The 25,487-nt window shown below is 37.8% G+C and overlaps 2 protein-coding genes across 2 annotated transcripts in view; one reads left to right on the top strand and one right to left on the bottom strand.

The window, feature by feature from the left end:
* Positions 1 to 25,487, top strand: part of homer1 (homer scaffold protein 1) — a 190,370-nt gene that overhangs the window by 94,816 nt on the left and 70,067 nt on the right. The gene's annotated exons all lie outside the window — the stretch shown is intronic.
* LOC309477774 (neuromedin-K receptor-like) lies at positions 3,761 to 25,156 on the bottom strand. The gene is made up of 4 exons (XM_082141180.1): positions 24,429 to 25,156; positions 16,653 to 16,841; positions 12,261 to 12,411; positions 3,761 to 4,222 (listed from the first exon to the last, which is right to left on the bottom strand). Exons 1-4 carry the CDS (start codon positions 24,794 to 24,796, stop codon positions 4,190 to 4,192), a joined length of 741 nt encoding a protein of 246 aa, XP_081997306.1. The 5' UTR covers positions 24,797 to 25,156; the 3' UTR covers positions 3,761 to 4,189.

Below are 25,487 nucleotides of genomic sequence, written 5' to 3'. Positions count from 1 at the left end.
AAAGAAAAGGGCACTCTCATTGAAATAGAAGTCCTTTTGGTGATTGGCGCTTGAATAGAGACTACACAACTGTGGCAAATAGAGATTGGAGATCTGTATGAGGTTGTGGAATGGAGAGTAGTCAATGGGCTGACGTAAAGTGCTGATCAATACACTGATATAGATCATAAGAGAGACAAGTCCAGAGAGACAACAAAGAAGTAATGCTCGAACCAAGTACAAGAAAAGAAGAAGAAGAAATTTCAGTGCCTAAAACAACAGGTGAACATTTTTTAATTCATCAGGTCAGGTTTTCTTCACTATTCAATAGAAAAATGTATTGTTATACACAAGTCAATGCAGTTTCCAGTTGAAATGAACACTAGAGGCAATAAAACACCTTTTTTTCTAGACTTTCATTCTTTTTCACAGAAATTATGATTAGGGCAGATTGGCGATTAAAACGTATTTTTACATGGTTCCTTGCACAATATGACCTCAAACGCTTTTACCAAGCATCACATAAGCAGCTCCATTTGTATGGCTTTTCTGATGTTTTAAAATTTCTCGGTAACAATACAATACATACCATTTAAGTAGTGTATAAAAACACCAATAAGAATCAAAGGGTCAAGTTAACCCAAAACCAGACTATTTAATACAGGATTGGGGGTAATACTAGTCCTTCTAGAGTTATATATGAATTATTCAAAAACCTTTTTGGGGTGGCACAATCTGGAGAGACAGATCTGGATCAGCATATCGTGATGGATGAGCAACCAAGGTTTTTGCTCTCTGTCATCATGAGGAAGTAGAAATGCAAATTACTAGGCAAGACTTTGTTTAGAAGGTCAAACCGGATGCAATGCCACAGGGTTACCGCCTCTTTCCGTCCTTAACCATATTATTTTAAAATATCTTTCACTGCATTTTGCTTAGTTATTTCATGATTTTGTTCAATTAAAAATATTAAATTACTCTTAAAAAAATAAAATAATAAAGAAATAATAATAATTTCATTCATTTATTAACCATTTCAGTCGTAAACGTCTCTTGTTAATAGAGAGCCTAAGTCCCTCCCCTCCGCTTCCGGCTCATGGGACCTTATTTTGGAAAAAATATGTATGATAGTCAATGGCGAGAGACAACATATCTTTTTATTCCGTCTGAACTGTGCCCTGAATTACACATATGATGTTTGTCAATTTAAGATAATTATGAAAGTCAAGAAAGTCGCAGTTTGTCATAAAACAGAAGAGTAACATTTTGTTTTATGTGAAAATCGCTCAATGAACTACATCTCTCGTCTCGCACTATGTACGTACAGTATGTGTGCAGTCTGGTACAAAACACTCAGGCATGACGGCGTAGCGTTACGATTATAACTTAAGTCTTATAACGTAAGACTATAGAAAAAATGACAGACGTTAGCTTCAGTAAAGTTAGCTTCATTCATTGAGAGAAAAGGTATGACGTCACATGTGCGCCTTTTGGGTTTGTAGTCTTTGTAATTACGTATTTTCACAGTCTTATACCTCAACAGTTTTACATCAAACTGCGACTTTCTTGACTTTAAAATGTATCTTTTAAATTGACAAACATCATATGTGTAATTCAGGCCACAATTCAAACGAGATCAAAATATTTGTTGTCTCTCGCCATTGACTACACAATATTTTTCCGAAATAAGGTCCCATGGTGGTCAACCGGAAGGGGAGGGACTTAGGCTCTCTGTTATGTGGGCTTGCTATACACGAGAGACTGATCATACATTTTTTGGGCAATGATTTTTTCCGGGGTAGGTTGCCAGGTCTTTCCTCAACCCTCCCCATGGGTCAGGACTCACACACACGCATTTAGCCTCTCCAATTCACCTATACTGCATGTTTTTGCAATCCGGAGCACCTGGAGAAAACTCACGCAGACACAGAGAGAACATGCAAACTCCACACAGAAAGGCATCATCCTGGCTAAGCCAGGACTCGAACCGAGACCTCCTTGCTGTGAGGAGAAAGTGGTGCCTGCTGAATCACTGTGCTGCCCTAAATAATAATAATTTGTTACAATTAATTATAAATTATGATAATTCTGTAAATATTCTCTTAAAACAAACCTTAATATCCTACACAATTTTTAGGTGACTTAATCTGAATAAATATCTAGTTCAGTCATGAAACTCTATATGGCGCAGGCTGATAGGTGCTTTACATGCAATCAGCAAGCTAGTCCTGATGCTCTGCAACCCTCCACCTCCCCCAGCTCCACCTGCCTAGATCTACTACAGGATTTAAACATGTCTATTCATGCAGCAGCAGCAGCAGCATATCTTATGTGCTCACAGCAGTGTGTCTGTGTATCTGTTGGCAGTAGCATTTCTTTACTTGCGCTACAGCAGAAGTATGCATAGCGGATCTATAGGGCCAGATTTACGAACAGAAGCAAAAAAATACTGTCAGGATTTACTAAAGACGTGCAGTGAAAAAAATAGCGCTGAAAATGCGAGGACAGTTTTTTTGTTTTTTTTGCTTACCTTATTGCATATGCATTTGTAGAAGTTTCCCTTTCAGATGCAAAACCGTAACACTTTAGTTTAGGATACAATTCTCCCTATTAACTAGTTGCTTAGTAGCATGCATATTACTTGGATATTGACTGTTTATTAGTACTTATAAAGCACATATTAATGTCTTATTCTGCAGGACCATATTCAACATTGCTAATCCTACCTAATTCCTAAATGTAACAACTACCATACTAACAATTAATAAGTCATAATTTGGTTGTGTTGGTAATTTACTAAGGTCTGCGCTAGTCAATTTACTGGTATTTGCGCCATTATTCGACACCCAGAAAAGCATGACTTTACCCATTTTGGCCTGTTTTGTTAATAGATCACATGCACCTGATTATCAGCGGCTTTGACTGTTTGCAACCCTACGCTGATTTGCATTGCTCTTGGTATATTGCATTGGTCATTATGGAAATGATCCATCTACGACTGTGTTCTTTAATTTGTGCATCATCACGCACAGAACTTTTCCCAGTTCCATTTTCGCTTTTTTCGAATGTACTCTCACGCTAATTTGCCCTGTTCAGTAAATCTGGCTCTTAGTCTGCCAAGACCAATAACATGTTAAAACTATACTGATAGTTTTCATGATTTAAATATTTTTATTAAATACGAAAGAGTAAGCCACACACTATATTCCACATCAGTGGTCAACATGAAAATTAAAACCAATAATAATCATCATTACTTGCTGAGTAACTGAGCTGACAAATTTGACAAGAGTTTATTTACCTCACACTGTCAGTAAGGCAAAACTCACTCTTCAGCAGACACACTCAGTCTCATCCTAATCAATATTGATTCAGCAAACGGTTGCTTGACAGAGGAATCGTGGTATTTTCAAATAGAACCATGTGAACTGAAACCACGTCACCATTTACAATGTCATTATCAGTAACATCACTTCTTCCAATATATAGAATCGGGGTTTAAAAAGAGATATATCCATTATGTATTGATCAAATTTAAATCACTGCTGTCAAAATATATCAATGCCCATAACATCAAGATATGTGTCAAAAAATTTGATAAACGTATCTAGCTCAGACAAAGTGCATTATAAACAACTGATTTAACTTCATAAATTAGCACAGATCATGTTGTTCTGCAACTTTTATTTCAAGGAATAACTAAGCCAACAATAAAAGTCATCATTTAATCACACTTCTGTCCTTTAAACCTTGCATTGACTGAGTGAACTTTTGTTTTGCATACAAGGAATTTACATTGCCATTGCGACATTGATTTACATTGCCATGCTCCAAAAGGACAACAAAATTTATACATTTATGGTGCATTTCAGTCCTTTTTGGAGCTTGACACCATCTTATCACCAGCAGTTCAAATACTCTGCCCAACGTTTGGCTTTGTTGGCTTACTGTTCACTTGGAGTATACAAACTAAATCCAGTCAAAATAAAATAAATACTAGCTGCAACCTAAAAGCATCTAGGTGGAGTCGCATATCCAGAAACAAGAAAAAAAGAACAAAAACCACTTTCAGTACCTTTAGACATAGACTTGCAAAACAGATCGGGGTAGAATGAGATGACAGATGACAGAAAGGCTGTGACACTGGCCATAATGGTGCATTGATATATTCATTCCAGCAAACAGAGCTGGAGTCATTTTGAATACTTATTTAGAGAAAATGAAGCCTTCCCGAAAACAGCTCCTGCGGAGAAAATGGAGCACAGACTGTAAGGGGCTGATTGTACAGAATACAGAATACATCATGCATCTGGCTTGACTGTCTCACTTTTGTACTAATTGCCAGTGATGTGCTGTTTGCTGCAATCGGCCTGGACTGTGAAATATCTCATATTTTAATTAATGTAACAACAGTGATAAACTGTTATTTTAATCAATTTAGTTACTAATGTGTATATCTCTGATGTAAAAAAAAAAAAAAAAGAAAAAAAGTGTGATAGCCCAGTTGACTTTTATTGACAGCAACAACATAAACGCTTAGCAAATTGACTAATCAGAATGGATTTTCAAATGATTCAATGTCAAATTAAATTCAATAAGTAGTTTCCGGAAAAAGGCTGAAAGGCAGAAGAAATTTGATTTACCTCCCCATATATAAATAACCAGGTATTATTAAAGGTAACCTTTCCAATCAATTATTCTTCAGTATCAGGTGAAGAAAGAAAGAAAGAAAGAAAGAAAGAAAGAAAGAAAGAAAGAAAGAAAGAAAGAAAGAAAGAAAGAAAGAAAGAAAGAAAGAAAGAAAGAAAGAAAGAAAGCGTTTAAAATGTTTAAATTTAAGTATTTCATTAAACAAATTTCAATTTTAATTACTGAGTTATTAGATGTGTTAGGTCTCTTTATGTGCAAAGGTTAAAATGGCTTTTGTACTTAGTTGCCGATATCCAGTGAAAGAGCCACAAAGCTAATATGGAAGGAAATGGATTGTGATAGTACTGTGGCTCAGGCACTTGGCTCTCTGCTTTGGAGGAGATAAGCAAAACTTCACAAGTGTGGTTTGGTGATTGCAGTTAACACACAACGGCAGCAGTCATTGTCTCCCAGCAGAGCTGGATTGATGCTTTGCGCTCTAAAATTTTGATTATAATTATCCACAGCATGCTCAAGAAATGTTAAATAGGTTTGCAAATGAATGCTTTCACATGCACTTTTACAAATTCACTTGATTCACAGTGTCAGATGATAAACAAAAATGAGCACAAATAAATACAGTACATGTTACACTTGCTCTCTCTTGAAATGTTTTTCCATGTCCAATTTCCTACAGAGCTTATAAGAAAATTTACTCTATGTCACAAAATTTTCTGTTACACCTTTCTGTGCATGCCAATTAACTATATATATATATATATATTTGTGTATTTAGCCTGTAATGTTATAATATGCATGGACCTGTATGTCTTTAAAGGGATACTTTACCGTTTTTTCATATTAAACTATGTTATTCCCTTAACTAAGACGAGTTGATACATACCTCTCACGTCTCAGTGCGTGCACTAAATCCCTCTGTCTTGCGGCGAAACTTTGTTAGCCCAGTTCATTTAATATGGGCCAAGCAGAGAAGCTACCAAACTCCTCCACGTTTTCCCTATTTAAATACAGTTACTCGCGAAGTGTAACTCGACCTAGAACGGTGACACAAAACAAAACGTTGCGCTTTTCTAAGCGTGTAAAATGGATAACTATTTTGTATGGCGGAATACCATAGCAAGTGCTTGTAAGCACTTCGACTTCGGCGCAGTAATATCTTCACTCGTGAAAAATCCTCTCACCGGCCCCCGCTCCCTCTAGTGAAGATATTACTGCGCCAAGTCGAAGTGCTTACAAGCACTTGCTATGGTATTCCGCCATACAAAATAGTTATCCATTTTACACGCTTAGAAAAGCGCAACGTTTTGTTTTGTGTCACCGTCCTAGGTCGAGTTACACTTCGCGAGTAACTGTATTTAAATAGGGAAAACGTGGAGGAGTTTGGTAGCTTCTCTGCTTGGCCCATATTAAATGAACTGGGCTAACAAAGTTTCGCCGCAAGACAGAGGGATTTAGTGCACGCACTGAGACGAGAGAGGTATGTATCAACTCGTCTTAGTTAAGGGAATAACATAGTTTAATATGAAAAAACGGTAAAGTATCCCTTTAAGCTGAAATGTGGGGCTAAAAAATTTAAACCTCCATGACTTTGTTTCAAAACAAACATTACTGTTGTCACAGGGCTGTGTAGTTCAGATCCAAAGAATGATGCATGATGCAGAATAAATGATGGAATCTTTTTAATAAACACCAAGAATAACCAAAACACACTACACATAAACATAGATGACACCAAACAATCAACTGAGGGAACTAAGAGATAAATACACAGAGGATGGTAATCAACAGAACAGGGAACAGGTACAAACAATGGTATGACAACAAATGAGAACTCAGGCAAAGACAGAGACAATGAAACTAAACAGAACAAGAGAATGAAACTAAACAGAACAAGATAATGAAACTAAACAAGACATGATCATGAAAGATATCTGGTCATTTGTTTTTTAGACAAGTACCCTTTCCAACCCAGACATTGTTGAAAACAAAACTGGTTTTGCACAACTAAAACCTGCCAGGTTTAAGTTTAAGAAAATGCTCTAATATTAGTAAAATACATTTCTGATGGTACCACATCAATAGCTGAATGTTTCATTCTATTTTTCAGGGATTTTTAAAAAAACTACATGCATTAACTTTCAGATCATAACATCCCTGAAACACACACACATCTTCCAAAGAACTAGAGAAAAGCGTGCCTTGAGAACAGAGTGAGGGAAGCTATTGTGACATGATCAGAGTCTGGAGGTAAACTAATCAACCGAGCCCTCTAATCCATAACCATCAGAGCATAACTCACAGGATCACTTTCCTCAGGCTTAGATTAGTGTTATTAACAGATTCTTCAAATCCAAAGTAGGCACTGCCTGCGTAATCCTGAAGACAGACATACTGCTTCAGTGAGGCATTCGAACCATGAAGCCTAAATCCTACAAGCGAAGTCAAGTGCAGCTGCCTAAAGCTTTCAGCTAATATGACCATGTTTGAAGTTGTAATGACAAAGTTTAAGTTTCGTAACAATGAGTCTCTGGATTAAGAACGGTGATGTAGGGTAAGGAATATTAATTTTACATTACATGACATAAAATAAAAATACTCCACAGTCTGCATAAGCACTAAATGTGCATGACAGATAAAGTACTGTTTAAGTCCAACTTTGCAGCTAAGCCAACGTATAATATATTCCCAGTAATTCAATTATTTTTGAGCTATTTTGTTCTAATTGAAATCGTATTCTGAATGTGTCTGTTAAATTTCAATCAATCATCCAACTTCCACTTTTATTAGATTCTGTAGTTCTTACCAAAACCCATGTTGTCAGCGAAGGTTATGGACAGACAGATGAATAAGATCAGGATAAGTTCAAATGCAAAGTTTAATAAACATCCAACGGGTAGATACAGACAAGCGCTAACTTAAATGAGACCGGACAAACACTGAGTGATGGTGAGGAACTAATATACACATGGTGATTGAACTAGATGACGAACAGCTGTGATGATTACTGTCCATAGAAACTGATGATTGGCAGGAAAATCAAACAAAGGAACACATATGATGAATGAAAACAAACTAAAAGTCCATGAAAACGAAACTAACAAACACAACTGACATATGGTGACAGAACACCCCCTCCTGGAAGGTGAGACCTCGCGGCGTGGAGAGGAGGAGGCTTAGGAGGCGGACAAAGGGATGGAGAAGGTATGGTTACAGGAGATGGTCTCGAGACGACGAGACCCCGGCGGTGATGATGGAAGGGGGACCCTGCTGTAGACCCAGAGCACAGCAGGGATGACAGCCCACGTTGGAGTCGAGGGAGGGAGCCAAGGTGTTGCTGTGTCTGACGACATCCTGCTGACGGCCGAAAAGAGGCGGAGCCGATGGATCCCAGGGCGCAAACGGAGAGACGATGGACATGAGTGACACCGCTGGCACTGGCGACCTAGGCGGAGTCGGCAACAAGGTTTTGTGGCAGAGCCAGAGTGCCCGAGAACTGAGGCGGAGCCGGTATGACAGAGGAGGATCTGGAACGAAGGAGGAAACCTGACCAAGACTGACCAAGGGGGAGCCAGTGGTACGAGGGAACCCGGTGCAGCCGCAAGGTCGAGGGTCTCTGGTGGAGCCGAAGGTGAGAGGGGCCAAGGCGGAGCCGACAGGTCGACGGGCTGAGGTGGAGGGAAAGGATCAGAGGCCGGAGGTGGAGCTATACGATCCTCTCGCTAAGGCGAGGCTGGTGGTTGCACGACCTGTGGATTCGCGTCACAGCAAGGCGTTCCCGGGATAGACGAAGGGCTGACCAGCATCCAGCAGAGGCAGGGCTGGAGGACTGACTGAGCTGTGCAGTGAAGGTAACAGAGATAAGCTTGACGAGATCAATGACGGTAATTCCAATTCCCAACAGGTCAACGAAACAGTCTCAGTGCTGTCTTGAAACCGTGATGATTCAGAACAGACAGATAATTCACAGTCTCTACAGGTTTCAGTGCTGTCTTGAAACAACAATGATGAAGGAAGTACCGGGTGGGAAAGGGTGGGAGGCAGTACCTCAATGTCCAAATCTATTAACCAGTCCTCTGTGTCCAAATCCACCAGTATTCCCTCAGTTGCGCGGCTCACACTCCTGGTCAGACACACTCTGGGACACCGGCTCCGGGGCGATGGCTGGCACTGTCCCTTCCTTTTCGGGTTCTGGCTCACGCATCGTGGTCGTGGTGGCTACTTGACAATTCATAATTTATGATCTCAGACCCAGCAACCCCACCAATTAAATACATTAATATTATGTAATTATTAAATATTGGCCAGTACTTATTACGGTAACACTTTATTTTTCAGTGCCCTTGTTACACTTCACATGTAGTTACTAAAGTAACAGCTATACATTAAACATAACTACATGCAACTAACCCTAAACCGGACCTAACCCTAACCCAACAGTATGTACATGTAATTAATTAATATTACTCAGTACTTAAATGTATAGTTATACTGTAACAAGGACACCGAATAAAGTGTAACCCTTTTTACTTTTAATACTTAAGCACATTTACTTTTGGACTTTTACTCGAGTAAACTTGAAAAGGAGTATTTAATAGTTTTACTGGAGTAATATTTTATAAGGGTATCTGTTATTTGACTCAAGCCCTTAATTTGTGTACTTCGTCCACCTCTGTGTGTGTGCTATACACATCAATTCTACTTAATAGTGAGCAATATGAGCTATATTATCTTAAGTGCATGATTGGAAACATTACCGGGAAGGCTTGCCACAATTAGATTTCAAAGAACGGATCACACTACTTCAAACTGAAAATATACCACATAAAGCAGATGTTCTTTTAATATCTTCACTCCATTTTGAGCATCATTCATTCATGTTTACAAAAATAAAGTCTCTGTTGGGTTGCTTTTTTCTGGTTTGTCAATAGCTATACAAAGACCGCGAATAGATAAGTGTTTGTCACCAACCAACTTCTCCAAGACTTTCATATGAACTGACAATGAAAATAAAACTGTCCCTTGGCTTAATTGAGGGTCTTCTAAAGGCTGAAAAAGATGTACATGCTTCTGGGTTCCCATAATCACCTTTACACATCATATAAATTGGGGGCATATGGAACCCACAAGACCTAACTGGCTCCAAATACACATATTCAGGACGCCAGCCACTAATGGAGAGAAGAGACATGATGAGGAGGCAGCCGTAGGGAGCGAGCAAGATGCAGCGTTGATAGAAAAAAAAGCCAGCACAATCCCAGCAGCCATTAATGAAACATATAGCAGGCAGACTGAGCTCTGAATGCTATTGATTGCAATGTAGAATATATAAAATGCCTATTGAACCAGCGAACGACTGTATTCCAAAGACTGAGTGATCCTCGTCAAAGACCTTACAATGGGTTGCAAGACCAGATTCTGCCCAAATGCTTGTTCTATGTTGAGCTGCAATATTTTGCACACTTTCATTTAATTTTAATGCATCTTAAATAGCTTCAATTGGGTAAGTCACATCATTCTCACTTAATGGACCATATTGCTTTAATGAACTGAGTTTTTTTTTACTGTCTACACTAAGTGGTGCCCACAGGATTCTAGTTCATGGTACATAGAAGCACACGTCGAAATATATTTACACAAGAATCACAACCCCGAGACACGATGGATCACACACTCTAAAGCTGATTGTTGATTCTCATGCAAATCTCTCTGATTGTCATTACGACAGCTAAGTTACCAACCAAAGCTGATCAGAGCTGCTTCCCACATCAGTCGACGGAAAGCCTGTAGCCAACTAGAAGTAAAACTTCAGAAACAATTTTTTTTTTTCACTGATTTCAGTACACACTGTGAAAAAAAACAGGAAATTGGACACAGAGCTAGGCTTTTGAATTTAAATATATTATTTTTCTAGTCCAAAACCATTTATTTTTCCTAACGAGAAGCTTTTGATTACTTTTTCTTGATCAGTTTAACATTTTCTAAGTCAAAGAGTGCTATAGATCAACCATGGTAATTTGTTAAGTGCTTTTCTGTGCAAATCCCCCAAGCTTTCATTTGAAGTCTAAAATGTTAACATGATAAACAACTGAATCATTTTACATAATTAGACAAAGGCAAAAGAAAAAATATTCTTCCTTGAAAATTATTCTCCAGTGAGAAAAGTCAAATAAAACCTTTCCTGGTCCTGACAGTAACTCATGCAGAATGTGTTCGTTATGTTATCACTTTGATTATTGAGCACCACAGACAAATGAGGCACACTGGTTTAATGTAGAAAAGCATACATATCTGTCCATTGATTCGTCTATGAGGCTTCAGTTTTCTTCGTTTTTTTTTTTTAATGTCACTTCTAAGAACACACTGTTATTTCTACCTGTATGACTTTTTCTTCTGAGGAACATACAAGAAGATATTTCTGAGAAATGATTTAACAATGGTATCCATGCAATTTAACTCAATGGTAACCATAAAGGCCAATTTATACTTCTGCGTCGAGTGTACGCCGTAGTGTACGTCGTAGGCTACGCACGTAGGCGACGCCGTCGTGAGCATTTATACTTCTGCGAATGTCTGTGTTGCTCTGCAGTTACACCGCCGAAACGCTAGTTGGCGCGGATGGGTTTTAATGTTCCACTGTGTTTACATTCCTCGCGGCTGTTTTGAGTTTAGGTTTCTACGAGCAATGGCGACTGAATGAGTCATACAGATGGCTGTATTTCCGCACTTCTTCAAGCAATCTCTCGGTCACTTGGTCTATTTCCATGGCTCTTCACTGATCTTCGGAATTTAAAAATGGCGGGCGGGCGGTGCAGAGTGCAGAAGATCATTCCGGAAATGTGTAGGAGGAAACGCGATGCTATCCAGCCGACCAATCACAGATCTTGCGGTCCGCGTCGCCGCGACGCGTAGTTAAATTTTTGAGGAGGTGCGCGTCAGGGTACGGCGAAGGGTACGACGTATGGTACACGTCAATGCGTATGCTACGCCGTACCTTCTATGCGCACCCGACGCAGAAGTATAAATTGGCCTTAAGGGTTTGGTTACCTACATTCTTTTTTTTTTTTTTTTGCATTCCGCCAAAGAAAGAAATAGATAAAGTACAGGCCGGATTCACAGACTAGATTTGTGGGCTGCCAGTAGCAACTATAATGTCCATAGCAGAAACAAATACTGACATTTATTCAATTGACAGACATGAAGCCAATTTCTCTTTTACCATGGCCAGCAGTATTTGTGTAAAAAAACTGAATATTTTTTTCTATCCTTCTCTTTCATCGACTACCTCCTACATGTGCTCTAAATGATCTGCTGAACTATCCAACCCTTTCCATTTTCTTTGGAGAACTTCATTCTCTGATATCTTATTGATCCCACATGTAATGACCCATTAAATGTGAGTGTGTTGTGTGTTTACTCTGATGTTTGTGTGTGTTCCAGCCATTCCATCAACCTACATCTAGGAACATGGAGTTAGTATTTGAATTTCACTGCCCAAACTTTGGCGACCACCAGATCTTGCAGGATCGCTCTTTATAACATCTCTCCATTCTCTTTCACTTTTCTGCATTTGTACTTCTGCTCTAGAATCAAACTGAGTTACCCCCCAAAAACATGAACTGCTTAGTGCTTACCTTTCTTTTGGCTCGCAGTTGGCTCTGATAGTTGTCTGATGAAACACCTGGAATCTCTCCTCCCCAAAGCGTCAACCCGACAATAGTGTAGGTAATGCCCATGACCACCAGGGGCAGAACGTACACCAGCATTGCCAAGATGATATGATAGCTGTAATGAAAGAGAGAAATATATATATGAGAGAGAGAGAGAGAGAGAGAGAGAGAGAGAGAGAGAGAGAGAGGGGTATGTAAAGCTAATTTCCTTTTCTGTGACAAACAAGGAGCTCACTAAGCAAGCATCACTTGCACACTTGTGATACTTTTTGTTTTATGAATGTCGCTTGTCTGACTGTAGGCTAACAGAGGCTGAATATTGGCACAAATCCAACAGTGTAGTTTTGGATTTATATTTTACAATTTCAGTCTTGAATCTAACCTCACAGTTCTGCAATAACTTGAAGAAATAATGCAGTCTCAAACTTCCTCATACAGATTCAGGACTGCAATCAAAACACTTGTGAATGTTGAACTTGTGTTTACACTGTTTCCATACACCAGCTACTGTATGTACAAACCTAATAGAAAACATGATTTTATAATGATTAGATTTAATATTGTTATTGGTGTTGTTAATAATAACACTACTACTAATCATGTTTTTTATTATTATTGACCACTACGATAACACTTTACAATAAGGTTCATATAGTTAACATTAGTTAATGTATTAACTAACATGAACTAACAATAAGCAATACATTTGTTACAGTATTTATTAATCTTTGTTAATGTAAGTTAATAAAAATACAGTTGTTCATTGTTTGTTCATGTTAGTTCACCTACTTTTGATTTAAATAATGTATTAGTAAAAGAAATTAACATTAACTAAGATTAATAAATGCTGTAGAAGGATTGTTATTCTTAGTTCATGTTAACTAAAGTAGTTAAATAATGCTAACTAATGAAACCTTATTGAAAATTGATACCACAAGTCAAGTCAAGTCAAGTTTATTTGTATAGCGCTTTTCACAATACAGATTGTATCAAAGCAGCTTCACAGTATTAAATTAAAATAATACAACAAAGTTTGTTTCAAGAGGAATTTATTGATTGATAAAATTAAATTAAATATCCCCAACTGAGCAAGCCAAAGGCAACAGTGGCAAGGAACCGAAAAACTCCATCAAGTGACCTAATGGTGTCCTAAAACTCCATCAGGTGACCTAATGGAGAAAAAAAACCTTGGGAGAACCCAGGCTCAGTCAGGGGCCAGTTCTCCTCTGGCATTTATGAGCTAGAGGCCGGATTGTAGTTTGAACTGTAGGATTATATGAATGCCTGGCTGAAGAAATGCGACTTTAATCTAGTTTTAAACTGGGAGAGCGAGTCTGAGCAACGAACAGTATCAGGAAGACTATTCCAGAGTTTTGGAGCCAAATGTGAAAATGCTCTCCCTCCTTTGGTGGTTCTGGATATCCTAGGTATGACCAAAAGCCTTGAATTTAGTGATCTTAAAGAGCGCGATGGATTATAGGGTGATAGAAGATCCGTTAAATAGACTGGAGCTAAGCCGTTTAAGGCTTTATAAGTCAGTAGCAATACCTTGTAATTAATACGGAACTTTATAGGTAACCAATGCAGTGATGATAAAATCGGTGTTATATGATCATATTTTCTTGATCTCGTAAGAACTCTAGCGGCGGCATTTTGGACTAACTGTAGCTTGTTTATTGAGGATGCAGGACAACCAGCTAATAAAGCATTACAGTAATCCAGTCTCGAGGTCATGAATGCATGAACTAACTTTTCTGCATCAGAAACTGATAGCATATTACGTAGCTTAGCAATGTTTCTAAGGTGGAAAAAGGCTGTTTTTGTAATATATGAAATATGATTTTCAAAAGACAGGTTGCAATCGAGTATAACACCCAGGTCTTTTACTGTAGAGGATAAAGTAACAGGACATCCTATGATGTTAAAGTTGTATTGTGCGAGGTTTTGTGGGCGGTTTTTTGAACCGAAAAGTATTACCTCTGTCTTGTCTGGATTTAATAAAAGAAAATTACGCGTCATCCAATCTTTTATATCTTTAACACACTCTGTCAATTTGGAAAATTTAGCGTTTTCATCCGGCCGTGATGAAATATATATTTGAGTGTCATCAGCATAACAATGGAAACTAATTCCATGTTTCCTTATAATATTTCCAAGTGGCATCATATATACTGAAAATAACAGAGGGCCTAATACAGATCCCTGCGGCACTCCATAGTTTACTGGAGTTATAATCGATTTTTCTCCATTTAAATAGACAAAATGGTAGCGGCAGATAGGTATGATTTGAACCAGCTTAATGCTTGTCCTTGAACACCAGTATAATTTTGTAGTCGATCTAAGAGTAATGTATGATCTATAGTATCGAACGCAGCACTAAGATCAAGTAAAACTAGTATTGAGATACAGCCTTGGTCAGAAGCTAAAAGTAAATCATTTGTGATTTTAACGAGCGCAGTTTCAGTGCTATGATGCGGTCTGAATCTAGACTGAAACTTTTCATAGATATCATTTTGTTGCAAGAAAGAGCCCAGTTGAGCGGACACCACTTTTTCTAATATTTTAGACATAAATGGAAGATTTGAAATGGGTCTATAATTTGCTAGATTATTTTGATCTAATTGTGGTTTCTTAATGAGAGGTTTTATAACTGCCAGTTTAAATGTTCTTGGAACATGACCTAAAGATAAAGACGAGTTAATAATATTGAGGAGAGGCTCTTCCACTACAGGTAACACTTCTTTCAGTAGTTTAGTTGGTATAGGATCTAATAAACATGTTGTTGTTTTAGATGAAGTGATAAGTTTATTTAACTCTTTTAAAGCGCGATTGAAGATTGAACGTTTACAATTGTGGTTCTGATGCTTTCTATTTTCTCAGTGAAGAAGTTCATGAAATCATTACTACTGAACTGTAACGGGATATTTTGTTCGGGTGACGTCTGTTTATTTGTTAGTCTAGCCACGGTGTTAAATAAAAACCTTGGATTGTTTTGGTTGTTTTCTATTAGTTTGCGGAGGTGCTCAGCCCTGGCCGCTTTTAGGGCCTTTTTATAATGTGACATACTGTCTTTCCACGCAATTCTAAAGACCTCTAAATTAGTATGTTTCCATTTACGCTCTAAAATACGGGTTTCTCTCTTTAAAACATGCGTAGTATTGTTATACCATGGTGCTTTATTTTTCTCTCTGACCTTTTTTAATTTAATAGGTGCAACCACATCCAATGTTCTAGAGAGAATGGTGCTCATAGTGCTAGTTAGTTCTTCTAGTTCATCTGTTTGTTTGGGTTCAGGCAGCAGCTGAGACAGATTAGATAAGCAATTTGAGAAATTATCTATGGTGGATGGAAGGATTGTTCTGCCTGGTCGATAACGCGGCGCTGCATGACATATTACAGCAGTACGTAATATGCAAGTTACCATGTAGTGATCAGTGACTTCATCACTTTGTGGAATGATATCTATATCGGTTGGATCGGTTCCATGTGATATAATTAAATCGAGTGTATGATTAAGACGATGAGTTGGTCCGGTGACGTTTTGCTTGACCCCAAATGAATTTAATAAATCTGTACACGCAGCCCCTAACGCATCATTTGGATTATCTAAGTGTATGTTAAAATCTCCAACAATTAATGCTTTATCGACATTGACTAATAGGTCTGAGAGAAAATCTGCAAACTCTTTTAGGAAATCAGCGTAAGGCCCTGGCGGTCTATATACGGTAGCCAAGGCTAGAGATAATAGGGATGTTTTTCTAACATCTAAGAGCGTAACATTTAGTACAAGTACTTCAAATGAAATAAACTTATAACCCGTTTTCTGAGTAACATTTAGAAAATCTTTATAAATGGTTGCAACACCTCCGCCACGACCAATCAGACGGGGCTCATGCTTATAACAGTATCCAGGAGGAGTAGACTCATTAATACCGAAATAATCATTTGGTTTAAGCCAGGTTTCAGTAAGGCAAAGTACATCGAAGCTATTATCTGTGACTATTTCATTTACAATAACTGCCTTAGGTGTGAGTGATCTAATGTTTAGAAGACCTAGCTTTAGAAATAGTTTTTGTTTACTAATAGCAACATTTTCTGTTTTAATAACAATTAGATTTTTCCTAGATCCTGCATTAGATTTATTATTTGATCTCACTAAACGAGGAATAGACACGGTTTCTATGCAATGTTCTACACTAGTATTTATATCAGTTGAATTGGTGCAGCAGAGACTATGATTTGGACTTTTGGTTACTACTGCTTACACAACTGCTTTATTATTATTGACAACTACTACTATAACTATTATAAATATATATATATTTAAATGTGCATGCATATTTAAATAGCTCTCACGTGAAAGGGTCCGCTGAAAGTCTCGGCCAGGCAATGTAGCAGATGGTCCGTACGCGAAGTTGTTTGATGGTTGAAAAGAAACACACTGGAAAGGCCAAAACCACAGCCAGCAGCCAAATACACACTATGATCACCTTAGTGGCTGTGGCTGAGAGTCGTGGTTTCAGGGGATGGATGATGGCCATGTACCTGTACAACACAAACAGATGACCGATCAGTCTCGTGTCACACATACAGTATAGTCTGAATCAGCTTCATTAATAAATAAATTCAACCTGCCAGGTGAATACAACATTCTATAACAGAAAAGTAACAAAAATTTTTTAACTCTCACTCCAAGCCTTCTTTTAATAATTTGGAAACACTAATTAATCACATGCCATTGATTACTTCTGAACTCCATAATGTGGGACTAGCCTATGTGCTTACAATATTCACAATTATTTAAAGGAGTAGTTCACTTTAAAATGAAAATTACCCCATGATTTACTCACCCTAAAGCCATCCTAGGTGTATACGACTTTCTTCTTTCAGACGAATACAATCGGAGTTATATTAATAAACACACTGATGATTCCGAGCTTTATAATGGCAGTGAATTGCAATTGCAGATTGAAGCTCAACAAAGTGCATCCATTCATTATATAAGAACTCCACACGGCTCACGGCTAAACAGCCCACTGCAAACACCCTTGTAATTCGCTTCAACCTTTTGATGAATGATTATTTTATAGAAGGTTCAAGTTGTGTGTGTAAGGAACTGGAAGCCAGCAGATTACGGCAGTTGAGGGGCCTAGTGGTTAGGGAGTTGGACTGGTAACCCAAAGGTTGCTGGTTCGATTCCAGAGCCAGTGGGAAATGACTGAGGTGCCCTTGAGCAAGGCACCTAACTCCTAATCGCTCCCCGGGCGCCACACAAAGGCTGCCCGCTGCTCTGGGTGTGTGTATCCACGTTTGCAGTGTGTGTGTGTTAACTACTCACTACTCTGCTCCTAATGTGTGTGCATTAACTTGGATGGGTTAAATGCAGAGGTCAAATTCCAAGTATGGGTTACCATACTTGGCCGTCACGTGTCACTTTCACTTTCAAAGCATGCAGTGCCATCTGCTGTTAAAAAATAAGCTCAGAATCAATTCAAGAGAGAATCGCAATGCATTTGGAAAAAATTGGAATCGATCCAGAATCATTTCTCGATTCACAATGCATCAATTTATTGTCCCAGCCCTACTTCCGACGTCATTAGTTGCGTAAGTTGCACTTTAGGCACAAGTAGACTGCATATGGCCGTTTGGCCAGCTAGAATTTTACGTTGTAACGAGTTAAATACGAATATTTTTCTTACACAAATGCATCGCTTTGCTTCAGAAAGCCTTTATTAACCTCCTGGAGCCGTGTGGAGTTCTTATATAATGGATGGATGCACTTTTTTGAGCTTCATACTGATGGTTGCAATGGTTGCAATCCACTGCCATTATAAAGCTCGGAAGCGTCAGGGTGTAATATAACTCAGATTGTATTCGTCTGAAAGAAGAGAGTCATATACACCTAGGATGGCTTAAGGGTGAGTAAATCATGGGCTAATTTTAATTTTAAAGTGAACTACTCCTTTAAGAGTTATAATAGGTCATTTACTTTAATGACTCCCTCATCGTAAGCAGTGAAGGGCTTTGTTAGACAGCCAATAACTCTTGGGCAGAGAAGGTTATTTTTGGGATATAGACAGCATCAATGTCAAAGCACTCATGTGGGCATCTTGGATAAACAACAGGGAAGATGACGAAATGGTACACTCTGTGTTTTAGTTATAATAGTAATGAATATTAATACCAGCATGTGTCTAGAAAACATTCACAAATGTAGATTAATTAATATACTGCAGTTAGATACAGCTAATTATGTCATGCTGTGATGTGTTAAGCTGCTGCAATCATACAAGCTGTTAGAAATTTGATGCTCCATTATTTTTTGAAAAGCATTAAAGGCACAAAACCTATTATTTTTCTTAAATTTTGTGTGTGTATAATGTATCTCTCTCTCTCTCTCTCTCTCTCTCTCTCTCTCTCTCCCTCTCTCTCTCTCTCTCTCTCTCTCTCTCTCTCTCTCTCTCTATATATATATATATATATACACACAGTGTTTGGTAGATTACTTACAAATTGTAGTCCATTACTGATTCCAAATTACATGACAAAAATTATAGTCAGTAAGGTATTCCACATTCCACATTTTAGGCAATAGTCTATAATCGGACTACTTTTTGATTACTTTTGACCTGACTCGTTTATCACATTGTTGCAACTATGGTATGTGAGTGGTATGTGAGTGCAATTTCACAAAACTAGAAGACTATATATGAGCTAGGCCTATATATAAGCTGTATACGATTTTTAAACATGAATTAGAAGAATTAGGGAGAATCAATAAATGATGAACAATTTACTGCCATTGTGTGAATATGTAATAAAAAAAAGGTACAAGTAATTTAAAATGTAATACAATCTAATTACAAGTACTTAATATTTGGAATCTGATTACATAATCCAGATTACATGTAATCAGTTTTACCCAGCACTGCATACACACACACACACACACACACACACACACACACACACACACACACACACACACACACACACACACACACACACACACACACACACACACACACACACACACACACACACATACAATTATATACATACACACTAGATTTCATGTTCACAAGTTAGATATTCATGGAAAGCATCGGCTAAATGTAAAATAAGTCAGCTAAATAATATCACATTCAAGTGTAATGCCATTGGTGACAAAATGTTTGAACTGAGATTGAACCTAGTGGCCTCCACTATTCGTCAAAAAATGTCGCACATAATAGTTTCATTAAAGTTTCATAAACCAACAAATGCACCAGAATGAGTTTTTTTTGTCAGCAATGCCATCTCTCTGACAGTAAAATAAAACATTTATGTTCTAAAAAATACTGTCTGGGCAAGTGGTGTCAGCACAAATCTCACACTTTCCTCCAAATGCAACTGCAAGCACACTGACCCACTGCAAAGTCCTGCAGACGTCACAATTGCTCTTTACATTAGAGTAGTGACTGCCTACCAGCAAAAACAACAGTAACAGCAAATGTGGGTTGTGAAATATGTAGCCTGCAGCCATGAGCACTATGTGACATTTTGAGCACAGGAAATAACTGTGAAGAACCCTTTTTTTTCTTTTTCTTTTTTTCTCGTGTTTTCCGTTGTCTAATATAATTCCCTTCTTGCAGTAACTATGTTTTGGTTGCTAAAAATAACAACACCATTTTCCATATAATAAAGGGGTTATTTCACACATTTTGTTGTTGTTGTTGTTCTTGTTCCCAGAGGTTCTCTTAATAATATTAGTAAAGGTTTTGGGATCAAAATCAGTCATTATATAGCTTTTTATGACCAAATTCCATTTTTCGTCCTTCAGTATAAAATGCCTTTGATAAGGCTGCATTAGATTGTGACAGGATCCGAAAATAAATCACACTGAAATATGTAGCACAGACTATCATACTTACTTGAATAGGGACCTTGGATCAAGTCTCTTTTGCAGTTTTAGTTTCAATAAATGGTCTACTGTTTTCATAGTATTTTGGATTTGGATTTTAATTAGCAATATTTCTAATATCTCAAAATACCAAACGAAAGATTGATTTGAGGACGATAGAACCATTTTACTTGAATTTACAGTACCTCTGCTTTTACAGTGAAAAAAAAAATGTTTATAAAAGCCTTTATAAAAGGACTCAAAACAAGTCGTCTATTCTGAATAAATTAGTATGATATCAGAATTGATATCAGCTCATCAAATGCCACCTCATCTTTTAAGCATATTTGTACATACAGAAAACACTTCTGTATGTTGACTGAATAATAGCTTGCTATGTTGATTTTAGAGTGATCTCCATTCATATTAATGAGCATTATATCTGATTACCCTGACATTTAACTAAGTCATAGCTGGTTCATGTTGAGAGAAGCACAGGCATCAGGCCATGAGCTTCAGGAATCAGTCAAAATCAAAAGTTATTTTCACCCATTATTTTCACTTGTGCAATGTGACAACTCACTTTCTGAAAAATAATTGAAAATAATTGACCGAAGTAAGTACCCAAATACAGTACACTGATATGTGCACACTGTGCTGAACTAATCATCCAAATCTGAAAGGTTACTGATGAAGTTCAAAAGTCCCATATAATATGCATTATTTTTGCATTATTTAGTTAGTGAGATTTTAGTCTAATCAGAGGAAAATTAAGGAAATATCAGCAGGGTGCTGAGAGGAAAAGAATGATTAGATGGCACAGCATGACGTAAAGGGATGAGACGGCAGCAATGTTCTCAAAATAAATATATAAACATTTCCACATTTACCTACGCAGATTATGCATCCTAAAGACCTGGACGGATTCGGCGGTAAAAATACTTTAAACTTCTTAAAAGTTCCAAAGCATTGCTTGTGGCAAAATGACTCAACTCAGACAGCACTGAGACTCTCAGAACCTTGTGGCTTCTAAACTGCAGTTCTCCTATCAGTTGAACTCATTCACATTCATTTGAATTGTTCTTTTAAAATCTCGATTTCAAATAACTGCATCTGATTAGAGGCAAGGACAGATCAAGATCAATGAGCGCCATAGAAGCACAAGCTCTCTGGTAGTGCTAAATGCAAGCTATTTGTCTCTCTCTCTGTTGATTCTGTTCATGGAGAGAAGAATTCATTTACAGTTGAATTTGTGCGCATCCCTTTCACTATCTAATAAGTTTGGGCCAAATTAATTGTATGGAGCACAGTAAAATAAAGCCAATAAGGCGACCCACTCCATGTAAAATAAAAGTGTTATTAGGCTACATAATTTTATATATTTTTTTGAGAGAGATGCAGCATCACTTGACTAAAAATAACATTACCTTCCAAAGGATCCTAATGCTAGGAAAGTGGTTATTTATTTTCAAATATGTGAATGTCTCAGTAGAGCATTATTTGTTTATTCTGTACTTTCATCATTTGTTTATTTCACTGTGTATTCTTTGGTTAATTAGTCGCAATTTCGACACAGACTTTGCAGACAGGTTTTAGTGTAAGATATGTACAGTACATGACACTAGTGCCACGACATGTACTGTAAGTAACCGTGTTAGTTCTAATGCCTGACCTGTGATCAGTGATTTCTGATATGATTCATTTACAGTCAGATGTTCTATGTCTCAAAATAATTTATTGCTGGTTATGCGTCCGTAAATCAAGCCAGTGACTAAACGGTCAACTTCGCATTGTTCTCTTAGTAGCATGAAAATAAGCTATCTAAATTGTAATTTAATTGTATACAGAAAGCGATCAAAGAACACTCTCTTTATAATCGCTGAAGCTGTCAAGCAAGATTATCAGTGACTGAGTTCTGGACTCTCGCAAAAAACTCCCATTATAATCCACTGAATCTCTTATTTACATCATGTTTTCATTGTTAGCTATGATGAAAGCATTTGTGAGAAATCGAATGCTTAAATCGAGCTGCAATGATGAGATCACTGCATTCATGCGCTCAACAGACATGTCTGTCATCAGCTACAATGCTCATCGCTGCAACCTTTCATGCGACGGAAGTAGATCTAAATATAATGCTATTGTGGCAAGCAGGACTATTTCTAATTGCTGGAGTGTTTGCTAATGAGCGCCACCTGCGCGCCGCACTGGTCTTGAGTTTCTCAAGGACTACTGCTGCACACACATAAACAAAACAAAATGTAAAGTCCAGGCCTGGTCCTCTCTCACCCTTCACTGTCGTCACTCCTCCTTTAATGCTTCTGAAGCTCCTCCGTGAGAAACTCGAGACCGGTGCGGCACGCAGGTGACGCTCATTAGCAATCACGCCAACCTGCTTGCCACAGCTTTAATCAACACTTTTCACGATTAGTTAAAAAGCTGTAATAGTAAAATCGTAGTAAAAGATTTTGAGAGTTTCATGTGGAACACTATGCAAAGATGTTAGCCAATCACAGCAGTGGGCGTTTACACTGAAGTCTCACAGCAGACACGCCCCTTCAAACAGAGCATTCAAATCAGAGGGCTACAATCAGGATAGAAAAGAGCCTTTTATTTCTAAATTATGACAATTTTTAATGTAAAAATCATACTAACATTAAAAGTGCACCTCAGGAAACATTCTGATATAATAAGAAAAATGCCACTCATGACTCCTTTAAAGCTACACTGTGTAGGATTTTCTGCCATCTAGGAGTGAAATTGTATATGACTACCAACTGAATATTACTTTCTAGCCCCTCCCATTCCGAGGGCGTTTTAACTTCTACGGTGGCCGTATTATTTCAAATCTGCCGGCAGTCATGAGTAATCTCCCCCTCGCATTTGTCACGGTGCCACTGAGTGTTAAAACGCGAAAGGCGAAGCTTGAATTTCCAGGTATGTCCCTCTTTGTCTAATGTATTTTCAAGATGGATGCGCAACATGGCTTCCGCCATTCGAGCGACTCGCTCGAATGTATTCTAAATTGCAGATTATACACTTACGAGAATACTTAATTAGTTGGTTGAAGTGATTACACATTAATGAGAATGTATAATTTTGAAAGAACAAAGTGTTTTTTGCTAAAAATCTACTTAAAATATTACACAGTGTAGCTTTAAAGAATATCACTGATTTATCATCAAAACTGAATCAGTTCAATTTTGAGCTTTTTTAACTCAGGCTAAGAATTTTGCCATAAAATATTGTTTATGAATGTGGTTTCAATTGCCGGTGTGTGATTTGATTTCCAAGAACATAATGAATGTGCATCTGCACCTGCAAAGACGCCCCCTGAAGGTGCTGTTAGAAGAGCTCAGCGATCCACAATCATTGTGCAGCCATTTACTTCAAGTCAACCATTCTGTGTAAGAAGGATTGCCTGAGGCACTTTTCCCAGTCAAGAGAATTGACACATAAATAACTGTTTAAACCAATCTAAACTGAATCTGTCAAGTCTATATAAATACATATCAAACGACAGTTTTAAAGTGTATATAACTCTTCCAGAGACTGTAAAAAAGAAAAAATGTGTCATTAAAAGGCTAAAATACTTGGATTTTTTTTTTTTTTTTTTGGCCTTTTATTTATTTATTTTAAAAGCAGTAAGGCATATTAGTTTTATTATGGAAATAGTGTTGTCAGTGTGACAAAGTCACCATGAAATCAAAATAGACTATTCTTATTTTTATATGAATATTGCAGGGTTTTTTTGTTGTTATTTTTACCGTTTTTTTTTCTGTACACATAAAAAAAATTTTTTTTTACAATTCATGTGCCCTCCCAATCTTTAATCAAAATAGCTTCCCCTCAATCTTGCAGCAACATCACTTCTCTGATGACGCGTTACTGGCATGAGGGCGGGACAACCTGTCACTCACATGACTTCAGTCACAGCAATAGCAAACCACTGCAACGATCCAGCAATCCAATCATTTCCTGATTGACATTTTTGATGTGGCAAAATACATTGTATGTGTAAAAATTAAATAAAATGTTTTTTTGCTAGATAGTTAAACTACATTTTAGGGTCATTAAATACTTTTTTTTTTGTAGGAAAAAAAAAAACATGAAACGTGAAACCATTATGATAAGAAATGTTGCATTAAAAAAAGGTTAGACCTATTGCGATGTATTAATGAAAGCATGCATTACAACAACATTTATTGAGTTCTCACAGTGATTTAATGTTAACTTTGCATGTACTCTACCTGTCGACTGCTATTGCGCTCATGGAGTAAATGCTTGCAAACACGGAGGTGACGGGGAAAAAGTTGTGAAATTTGCAGTAGGCTTCTCCAAAATACCAATCATTGTGCGCGGCATAAACAAAATTAATCAAAGTGTTGAAGGCGGCCATCGATGCGTCTGAAAACGCCAGGTTGAGCAGAAAGTAATTGGTTACGGTTCGCATCCGCTTGTGAGCCAGAATGATCCACATGACGATCAGATTCCCGAACACCGCGATCGCTAGGATGGAGCTGTACGCCACAGACCAGAGCGCGATGCGCCACGGCGGCTGCACGAACTGGTTTGTAAAGTTCCCCGTTAGGTTAGATCCATTTTGTGGAGGTTCCATGGCGAAAATGTGCAGAAATCTTCTGATATACAATACCTGAAGTGTACTGGAGACCGCGCGCGATGCACACTGTTCCAAGTCCTTTGCTCAAGCGGAAAACGGCAACATGTCACTTAGAAATGGTCGATTTGGTGGGATTCGATGCCAAATGGACCGACTGACAAATTCTCTAGTCTTTTCTATCGATACGTAAATCGCTTATAAGTTCTTAAAGGCGCGTGGTTGTCTCCTGACTCCTGTTGAACGCAGCCACGAGCGCAACACACTGTAGTCAGATGCAGAGCCATGCACAATGTGACAAGTGGACTAAGTAGTGCTACTGGGAGAGAGCGTGATCGATTGATTCACGGCGTAGAGTTAAAGTACAGACAAGGACAAATTGGACTGAATACTGAATTGAATCAATAAGTAAAACACATTTGCGAAACAGCTAGGTCAATGCCCAGTAGTTCAGGAAAAACACACCAGCATCTATATGCAGAGCCTGTTGTGCCAAAAAAGAAAGAAAAAACCGCTGTTATAGTAGGCTATTAATTTCGTTATCATACATGATGGCTCATGGTCCTTATTTTGTGTGCATTATTAAGCCATTATTTAAAAACAAATCTCAACATGTGGTTACTCAACAAAAAAGATAGACTGTGATTTTTACTTTGGTTTTGGTGCAATTCAAACAAATGAAAGATAAATT

Source organism: Leuciscus leuciscus, assembly GCF_965113295.1.
Source record: "Leuciscus leuciscus genome assembly, chromosome: 16".
In the NCBI taxonomy this organism is placed as follows: Eukaryota; Metazoa; Chordata; class Actinopteri; order Cypriniformes; family Leuciscidae; genus Leuciscus; species Leuciscus leuciscus.
The sequence above is the reverse complement of the archived record's forward strand: the minus strand, read 5'-3'. Positions and strand labels throughout refer to the sequence as shown.